The 10990-nt window shown below is 34.8% G+C and overlaps 1 protein-coding gene across 1 annotated transcript in view; it reads right to left on the bottom strand.

Annotated features, from left to right (window-relative positions):
• Nucleotides 1-3701: 3701 nt before the first annotated feature.
• The window catches only part of LOC107703843 (RING finger protein 150-like), a 12782-nt gene continuing 5493 nt past the window's right edge, over nt 3702-10990 (bottom strand). Inside the window, exons 6-9 of the mRNA XM_016506605.1 lie at nt 8918-9000; nt 7746-7842; nt 7463-7658; nt 3702-4685 (exon numbers count right to left, since the gene is read on the bottom strand). Of these exons, the coding sequence (XP_016362091.1) occupies nt 4567-4685; nt 7463-7658; nt 7746-7842; nt 8918-9000 (495 nt within the window). The 3' untranslated portion in view covers nt 3702-4566. The remainder of the gene's footprint in view (nt 4686-7462; nt 7659-7745; nt 7843-8917; nt 9001-10990) is intronic.

A 10990-nucleotide genomic window follows, 5' to 3' on the forward strand; every position in this document is an offset into this window, starting at 1 on the left:
AATTTGGGAAGGTTATCAAGCAATGCTAATTACATCATGTGCCTGTGCAGATCACACACAGCAGCCTGGATAGCACTGAATCATTTCACAAGAAAACTGATATGCACATACAGAATGTGCTATCATGACAAAAACATTGATTTATTTAACGAGAAACAGAAGTCAAACAAACACACATTCTATACTGTCTACACACACACACAAACACACAAACACACAAACACACAAACACACACACACACACACACACACACACAGGTTCCTTTAAAAGGGCCATAGAAGGAATATCATCTTGGTGATATGAAACATACTGCAAATTTTAGAGCTCAGCACTTTTTTAACATGATTTTCACATTACATTTACATTTCAGCATTAGCTGTTTTATGAATCTGTCCAAATGTATCCAAATGCTCATGATTATATATGAAGATGGCGTTTACATCGTCTTAAAGGCACAGCACGGAAATACTGAAAATGAATTTCCCAAGGAGAAAAAATAAAAAACAAACGCATGATTTGACGAGTTTAATGGACTCACAAAATTATTCCTAGACAGTCCAGACAGACAACACAATGAAACAAAGAAAATAAAAAAAAAAACATTTTGGGACAAATTCAGAAAACATTCTTAAGAATACAATTCTTCTTAACTGCCATTTATTTAACTTAAGAAAAAAGAAGAAGTCTTTTTACTTTGGACAAAACTTAAGAAGAATTAAAAAAAAAGCTGAAATGTTAAACTTATGAAAGTTAAAGTTAAAAATGATTGTAAATAACTTCTTAAAAATAAAAGGTTGGGTGCTGGACTCCAGTCAAGCCAGTAGCAACGACAATATTGTACAGTACATGCTTTTTCAGATAAGAACAACGTCTGTAAAAAAGATGTCAACGTAACATTTTTTCAAGAATTGCACTTTTTTCAACATTCTTACGAACTTAGAATTAATCTTAAGAATTTTTATATTACTTTTAAATAATTGCAAATTTTGTTAACATACGAACTTCTTCGAATTTATCATTTGAATTTTGATCGTTTTTTTCAAGGATTGCACATTTTCAACATTCTAACAACCTAAGAATTTATCATTTTAATTTTCAAAAATGTTTTTAGAATTGCATATTTTCTTAGAATTTGTCAATTTTTTTCAAGAATTGCAGATTTTTTAACATTCTTACAAACTTGTTAGAATTGATCTTAGAAATTAAGAATTGATCTTAGAATTTTTGTGACTTTTTTCTTAAGAAAACTCGTGAATCCAGCCCACTGTCATACTGTTTGTGCTGAAAGAAATGTCTGTTACAATGACTAAGTAAGCACCAAATTAAAAGTGCTTAATCATCTAATCTTATTAAATTCCTCTAAACATCAGTTTCATTAAAGCTATCCTAAAATCTGCAGATCTCAGGGAAATCTCATGTGCTTTTTGGCTGACAGATGCAAATAACACTGCACAAGCCGGGGAAGTCGTGGCCTAATGGTGAGAGAGTCGGACTCGTAACCCAAAGGTTGCGGGTTCGAGTCTCGTACCGGCAGGGATTGTAGGTGGGGGGAGTGAATGTACAGCGCTCTCTCCCACCTTCAATACCACGACTGAGGTGCCCTTGAGCAAGGCACCGAACCCCCAACTGCTCCCCGGGCGCCGCAGCATAAATGGCTGCCCACTGCTCCGGGTGTGTGTTCACGGTGTGTGTGTGTTCACTGCTGTGTGTGTGCACTAAGGATGGGTTAAATGCAGAGCACTAATTCCTAGTATGGGTCACCATACTTGGCCACATGTCACGTCACTCACAAGCCTTTTTGTTAAATATTACTGAATATGAATATGAGGATCACAGACCCCAGCGCTGTCCTCCACAGCAAGACCATTCAATACAAATGTACAGGTCATGCGACATCGACCTGTCCAAACATAACAAACATATGCACACATATCCAAAAGTGTGTGGAAATGAAACACTAAAGCTTTGGTATACCGAACATTCATCAGCTCGTCCCACTGCAGCAGTGCATTCTGGGTATGAGCGCGTTTAACTGGGGAAGTGTATTTCGATACAACGTCTCACTGAGAAAAAAAGATTTAAACATTAAAACAAAATACCTAATTAAATGACTAATAATTAATATTAAAATAATTAAAATAATAAGACATACTTAAAGTTGGCAGATACACCAACACACTGTAAGTCTGTATTCAACAACAAAACGCTATAAATGATCATAACATCTATATTCTGGAAAGCTGAATTATTTAATAAAACATAAATATGTAAAAGGGGTGGTGTTTATCTTCATAATATATCTATCCTTTGTTGTTTTTGTCTTTTTTTTAGAAAAATAAACCCTTTGATATCAAAATAACCATTCAATAGTCTTTCACTTTCCCATTGTGCACGATAAAAAGCAAACAGTCATTTAAAACAGGCCTGTTAGTCAAATCTGATGCAAAGTGCTTTTACTACCTTCCTGTAAAAGTTACGCGTGCAATTTCTGCAGCAACCAAACAGAATAGCAAAAACAAAGAACAATTTTCAGCCATTTTTCGGTCGTCAACCATTGTTTGGACAAACTGGTAGCGTCTGCACCGCTGGTTGAGCTCGTCAGATCAATTCAGCTGCTCAGATTGCATATCTGTCTCACTTCCCTTTAGCAAAGGGGTAACTCGATCATGTCCAGGGATATACTGTAGAAATCCTATATGCCACAGAAAATAAACCAAATTTGATAAACCTAAATTTACAAACGTTCTACTGTTCTTTACATTTACATCCATCCCAACAATTCCTCTTTATACCTTTTAGAAATAAAAACTGCCTCTGAAGAGTTTAACTCGGCACGTCAATGCCAGAGAAAATTAAAAATGGCCACATGCACTCGGCAGGGTAGAGGAAGTGACATCTGCTGTTATTTGTGGGAGTGAATCACGATGCTTGACTCATAATGGAACACTAGTTCACTGCAAACCATAAAGTATTCACTTCATACTGACAAGTGTTTCATAAAAATAGCATGTGAAAAAGATTACAATACTACATTTCTGTCAAATGACAGAGAGTGGCACCCGTAATCTCAGAAATAAACATGTTTATTTAGCATTTTTGATTCAGTGTTGTGTAAAATATCTTAAACTTCACCAACATTGACAATCCAAGTCCCTGGAATCAGTTGCTGTCCATTCTAGTATGGGGTCCAATCAAATAATTAATTAATTAATAAATAGATGTTTTTAAATAAAATTGCATTTGATATTATAATCGTCACTGCGGTTGAGAGCATGCAGTGTGCTCTATATTATATTTTCACAAATTCATACTATTCACCTTATTTTGCTTTAGGTCAAGGTCTTATTATTAAGTCAGGTGGAATCTGACTGGCTGTCAATGTTCTATCGTTATGAAACCAGAAATATTTATATATACAAAAAATAGGAAAATATCATTCTGAAAGTGATTCCAAGGATGATATTGTGCTATTCTCATAAAATTACTATTCATATATTTTTACTTAATGTTATACTTTTTTGATGTTTATATTTTGACAACGAATTGCAATAGAAACTTAATTATACAATCAAAAATGTATATAAAAATGCCTTATGTGCAATTTAAATGTTTATATATGATTCAGCTTTTATTTGAGTGTTGAAGATCAATTACATTTGATTATAATCTTTTAATAAACTTTCAGTTTTCAGTTTTTGACTAAATAAAACTTTTTGCTTCAGGCTTCCTGTAAAAAACTCATTTTGGTGCATCACTAATAGTTATCATTTTGGTTGTGAATGGGCCTGTAGTTATTTTTGACATTCCAAATTGCAATTAATACATTTCCAAGTTAATTGGAACATGACATGCACGCAGCTTTGAATTTGGTTGAATCTGAATGCAATTGTCACTCTCATAAATAACAAACCAGAGTGAGACTGTATTTAGCAGTGTGCATGTGGCCTAGCGGAATAGATGACAGCGCTTAGTCAAGACAAAATGAGTGGAAAGTATCTGCTTTCGTGGCATTATGATTCACAAACACTGCCGTGACACACTGTCACTGGATACGGCTGCTGAAACACAGAGCTGAGCTGGGTTTCTGGGTTCACTGTGGCGTGACTTGACACATCACATATCTGAAGATGCAAGAATAGCGTCCTGCATACGATAAGAACTGGTGATACTTCACAAGGAGCATCTGACACTGGACCATATGAACTGCTGGTTAGAGCACACGCAAACCGCTTTAGACACTCAAAGCAAATGTACGGCGCATTCATCGAAGCATTACGTATATTCATTTTGCAATATCCTGGTGTATACTGGCAGTGATCCCATAGGGAAGTTGAAACAGTCAAAATTTTCCAAAATAAAAGCGTAAACATCCTTCGCAGGACCATATGGATTTTCCAGTCTGGTAACACAAACTCGGGACAGAAGACATTGGGTGCAATACAGCCAGAGGACGAGGACAAGCAAGCTATTTTTGCAGTGATGGAGACCATGAGGTCAAAAAAGGAGGTTGCACACCTGTGCTGCTATTGCACGTGTTCTTTCATTCCTGCTCTGTTTATGGCAATTCAGGACTTCACCTCGTCCTGTTCTGGATTGGACTGCAGTTCAACGTCGGACAGGACGAGCTCCACTGGCATGATGAGTGAGGTGTCTGAATCAGCGCTCATGGAGGGCTGGTGCTCACCTGCAACAACAAAAAAGCTGTTTTAGCACCAAACCTGGTGAGAGGTGTTGTTTTTGCGTCGGAATAAAAACGTTAATAAGATTTCTATGGAAGCTTGTTTCTGCCACAGATAAAAAAAACAACTAAAAAAACATTACAATTACGAAAAACTTGAAATTGTGAGAAATAAATGAGCAATTCTGAGAAAAAAAGTCTGAATTGTGATATATTAACTAAGGGGCCGTTTACACGACACCGTTTTCAGCCAAAAATGGGAAACTTTTTATGCGTTTTGCCTGTTCGTTTACACGACAACAGCGTTTTGGAGACTGAAAACGCATATTTTTGAAAACTGGTTTCAAAAGTGCAAGTTTTCGAAAACGGCACCGTTATCGTTTCCGTGTAAACACCCAAAACGGGAATCTTTGAAAACGCTGACGTCATGCGCGTGCGTAGTACGTGTTAGGTATGTAGACATGCGCAGTACGTGTCGATTTTAAAGGCAAGCGTGAACAAGCATACACAACAATGGCGGAGTACATGGTACTGTTGTTGCTGCTCAAGAGTTTGCTAACGCTTCTTCAACAAAGTGTGGATTTACTTCACCAATGTTACAACCAACAGCGGAGATGCATCATATACAACATATAATTGGGTTATTATATCAAGGATCACTCTTTAAAGGATGTTGGTTTTATTATAAATTTTATTTTATTTTTATGTAAATTTCACATTCATAAAATGCAAGTTTACAAAAGGCAAACCTCTTTTTATGGTGCTTGAAAAAGAGATTAAAATGTTTGTAGATGTGATGTCAAAATCTAAAAATAGTAAAGCAATTAAAACGATTAATATATGCTCCTCCTTAAACATTTTCACATAATGTTAAAAAAACAATAATAATAATCAATAATGGTGCTGACCTGCAAAGTATATTTTCTGTATTAAAATTTGCATTGTAACATCCTATGGAAATGTAAATATATGTATAATATGCATTTGTCTGTAAACTGATGCTTATGTACCCTCTTTTTGTTTTTTTCCTTTTTCCTTTTCTTTTTCCTTGTTCCTTCTTGTTGAGGCATGTGAAATGTTTTTGTTATATAGTGAGATATGGCACTGTACATGCTACTTGTTGACAATAAAGCATTATAAAAAAAATAAATTATAAAAAAAACATATAATCGTCACTTCCCTACAGGTACTGTTTACTAACAAGGTGACAACGCCAACTACTGGCCTGGCAAACGTAATACAGCACTTTTGGACGTTTTTGCGGATATGTGTAAACGTGAATCGTTTTGAAAACGTTGTCGTGTATACGTGAAACTTTTTAAAAACGCAAGGGAAAAACTTTTCCGTTTTTGACCACATCGTTGTCGTGTAAACGAAGCCTCAGAATTGTGAGATATAAACTTGAAAGTGAGAAAAAAGTCAGATTTGCAAGATATAAACTCAATTGAGATATGCTCTCTCAATTTTGAGAAAAAAGTAAGAATTGCGAGATATAAAAACCCAGAATTGCAAGAAATTAACTCACAATTTTGAGTAGAAAGTCAGAACTGCAAAATAAAAACTCACAATTTTGAGAAAGTCAGAATTGAGAGATAAACACAAACTTTTGAGAAAAATGTCAGAATTGCGAGATTTAAACTCAGAATTGCAAGTCATAAAATTGCAATTTTGAAAAAAAAAGTCTGAATTGAAAGATATAAACTCAAAATTGCATGTTTACTTTATTCATTTTTTAATTTTTTTTGTGAGATAAACAGTCGCAACGACCCTTTTTCAGAGATTTTAGATTTCAGAGCTTCAGTTGAGGAAAAAATGGCCCGGAAGATTCCACACGAGACACACGGTATGGTTTTATGGTGTTTTTGTTCTGTCTGGAGTTTGACAGGCTTATTTACAGTGCGTGGCAGCAGACCGAAGCAACTAATCTAGTCTCATAAGCTGACAAAAGGCCTGATACGGGCTACAGAGGCAGCACAGGATCAGAGTAGAGCTGCGATGGAGAACCAGGACAGGCTGCGCTTTTATTTGCTGCCGGTACCAAAAAAATGACCTAAATACATGAGAGCTGAAAGTAGATCACACGCAAAACCACTAAAACAGACTAAAATAATCAAATCCACTTCCAAGAGACGTGTAGGTCCATGTGGGAGATAGGAATTTCACATTGGAACTACAATTCCTTTTATATTTGTATATAAGCATTTCTTATACAGATCCTTGCATTGCTTGGAAAAATGTCTTTGTTAGGATATTTATTCAATTTTTATAGACTCCTCTTTTGAGTTTAATTTTATACAGTGATGTATCATGTTTCCACAAAAATATGAAGCAGCATTGATAATAATCAGAAATGTTTCTTGAGCATCAAATCAGCATATTAGAATGATTTCTGAAGATCATGTGATGCTGAAGACTGGAGTAATGATGCTGAAAATTCAGCTTTGATCACAGCAATAAATTACGGTTTAACATATATTACACATAGAAAACAGTTATTTGAAATTGGAAAAATATTTCACAATATTAATGCTAAATATTAATCAAATAAATGCAGCCTTGGTGAGCATAAGAAACATCTTTTAAAAACTAATAAAAAAATCTTACTGACACGTGACACCAATTATTTAATATTAATAAATTATTTAGATGTTATACATTACTGTTCATTTTCTTTAGTATTTTTGAGATACCTTGAGAAAAGCAAAACTTACCCCCCCAAAAACATTTATGTCAAGATCACAATAAGTTGTGATGGCCTTGTGTAACGGTTCATCCATACTCACTGCTGGCGATGTGGTGGCTCTCTCCAACCTGCGGGAAGGCGTCCATCTCATGGTAAATGTGTGACAGGCCTATTGTTCTGACAGCTGGGTCCAGGACCACTGAGACCTCACTAGCCCCTGTCACAGGGTTGGTGGGCGGCCCGCTGACGGACATCTCATAATCAGGAGGGATGTCATCAGAACAGTCTGTATTGGTCTGTTTTAATGGCAAATTACAGCGTTATTAAGAGCAAAACACAAGGTCACAAGCAAGGCTCGTGGATCCAGTAGCTTCTGTTCTTACCGGGATGCCCAGCGCCTTAAGGATGTTCATTTTGCACATGGGACAGGTTCTGTGGTCCTGTAGCCAAGGGTCCACACAGTTCTTATGGAAGACATGACTGGCAACAACACAGTGATCATTAAACAGTCAAGACATATTTTACACAAAAACACCTGGCTAACACTGTGTCTAAACATTTTAATGCATTTGCACATTCAATGTGTCATTTTAACCAGATTAATATGGACTTTGTATTGGCTATTTTAGCAAATAAATAAATGTATAAATAAAATACAATAAAATTATACATTATTGGCTGGACAACAGATCAACCAGTATTTTTTTTAAGAGTTTAGATGTCTACAAACCATCTGATACGCAGAACTGATTTTTAATTTTTGATTCACTAACTAAATCACAGACAACAAGAAAATCTAATAATGAATAACAAAAATTAATAATTAAAGACTACTTAATACTAATACTACTAATTATTATTATTATTATTAAGTAGACTTTAATTAATTATTGTTATTATTATTATAAAAAAAGTAACAAACTTATTTGTGCAAAAAACATGAATTATTAATAATTTAATTATTAAACATTAAGTGAAGCATTAATTGAATTCACAGTAGTGTAATAAAACGGTGAAATGAAACTATACACATAGAAATTAAAGATTATTTAAATTAGTAAGCCAGACACCACAAAAATCATGAGCCGGCTCTGGTGTAATGGTCAAAAATTATTTAAATATATGTTTTTTTGTAAATTAATTGATTAAATTAAAGACAGATGCAGGTGTCTGAAGTAGATGTGCAACATTTCAATAATAGAAATGTGGCATCTGTTGATGCCACATGTACTTCCAGATTCAGCATTTTTATTGATTATAACTGAAGAGATCTATTTTCTTCCAGCATAGACATATTGTAAGCAATGCTTAATGAAGGAGGCCTTTGGCATGGTAAAGTTCATATTGATGCTGCACTATTGGGAAAAACTATTTAAAGTTTCACTTTCACAGATTAAAAATGAGCTTTAGAGGAAGAGCTCATTTAGTTCAATAGTTTTGGGCTGAACTTCAATATGGCACACTAAGCCTGACTTCACTAATGATGTATTATTTACAGTTTTAAGCCTTTTATTTCTCTGAGCTGATGTCTTGTAATGTTTGTCTCAAATCTTACCAACACGGCAGTATCCTGACAACATCATTAGGTTTGTAGTCTTCGATGCACACTGCGCAGTTATCAAAGTCCGACTCGGTTTCCTAGAAACAGCAGGTCGATAAACAATGTTGTGAGAAACCACACATGGGTGACTGTATGTGTACACTTCCATGAGATCTCCATTAGAGCCAAAGCAGCAGACAGGAACATACAGTCATAAAACACACATAAGGACAATGAATCACAGACGGGTGTTGAAGGCCACAAATCAGACTACAGATATCACACATTTGGAGTGTTTTTAATATATATGTTTATATAATTTCAAAAGTGACACTTGCAATAATAATGTAGAATCAGAAAAAATCAATTTTACACTTTCAAAAATTTTAGGTCAGTATGATTTTTTTTTTTTGCAGGAAATTAATACTTTTATTCAGCAAGGATGCATTAAATTGATCAAATGTGATGGTAAAGAAATGTATAATGTTACAAAAGATTTCGATTTCAAATAAATGCTATTTTTTAACAAATAATTTGACAAATACATCACAGTTTCCACAAAAATATGAAGCAGCACAACTGTTTTCAACATTGATCATAATCAGAAATGTTTCTTGAGCAGCAAATCAGCATATTAGAATGATTTCTGAAGAATCATGTGACACTGAAGTCTGGAGTAATGATGCTGAAAATTCAGCTTTGATCACAGGAATAAAACAGAAAAAAACTTCTAGTAATGCTGTATTAACCTGTGGGGTTCCCCAAGGATCTATTTTGGCTCCCATCCTTTTTTCTTTATATATATGCTTCCACTTGGTTCCATCTTTAGAAAATATGGGCTGTCATTCCATTGTTATGCTGACGATACACAAGTTTATCTGCCTATAAAACAGAATTTGGATGGACTGGATGCTCTCCTGGCCTGTTTGACAGATGCAAAGGCATGGTTTTCGCTAAACCTTCCGAATTTCAATGAGGAAAAAACAGAAATTATTGTTTTTAAACCCTCAAATTCCTTGACTGCTCCCAATCCACACCTTGGTGGGTTATCCTCATGTGTTAAGCAATATGTGAAAAATCTGGGTGTGGTATTTGATGAACATCTGAAGTTTGATAAATTCTGTGGTCAAATCATCCTTTTTTCAGTTGCGGCTCCTGTCTGTCTTTCTTTTAAAAACTTTAAGAAAGTGATTCATGCTTTTATTACCTCTAGATTAGATTACCGTAACTCACTTTATGCTGAGATTAGTCAAACAGTTTTATCCCGATTACAACTGGTTCAGAATGCAGCAGCTAGACTTTTGACCAGGATTCATAAACGGGAGCATATTACTCCGGTTTTACAGTCTTTAAACTGGCTGCCTGTGCGTTACAGAGTAGATTTTTAAATTTTGCTTATTGTCTATAAGTCACTAAAAGGTATGGCTCCATCATATATCTCTGATTTATTGATTGAGCACAATGTAACCAGATCCCTCCGGTCCTCTAACCAGAGACTCTTGTTTATCCCCAAGACGAGGTGGAAGTGCAGGGGTGATCGCGCTTTTTCTACAATCGCGCCAAGACTCTGGAATGATCTGCCCATTTTTATTAGAATGGCTTCATCTGTGGCTATTTTTAAGTTTCGATGTTTTTTTCTTTTTTCTTTCTTGGTTTTACTGTTTTTATTTTTCATTGTGTTATTGCTGTTTTTAGTTATTCTATTGTAAAGCACATTGGTCAACTCTGGTTGTAGTAAATAGTGCTATATAAATAAAATTGCCATTGCCAAATTATATTTTCAAATATATTCAAATAGAAAACAGTTATGTTAAATTGTAATAATTTCACAATATTACTGTTATTTCCATATTTTGATCAAATAAATGCAGCCTTGGTGAGAAGAAGACATTAAACAAAAACGTATATTATTTCCAAACTTGAATGACAGTGTATAATAAAAGCTGCCTGGCCAAGTTGTAAGGATGTGCTTTTGCCCCATTTTCATTATAATTATAGCATTATTGCTTTGAATGAAGTGCTTGAAGCATTTCACGATACTCAATTACCAAGATATCCGCAAAAAAAAAAAAAAAAAAAAAGAAAAAA

Source organism: Sinocyclocheilus anshuiensis, unplaced genomic scaffold (assembly GCF_001515605.1).
Source record: "Sinocyclocheilus anshuiensis isolate Anshui unplaced genomic scaffold, SAMN03320099.WGS_v1.1 scaffold274, whole genome shotgun sequence".
Classification (NCBI taxonomy): domain Eukaryota; kingdom Metazoa; phylum Chordata; class Actinopteri; order Cypriniformes; family Cyprinidae; genus Sinocyclocheilus; species Sinocyclocheilus anshuiensis.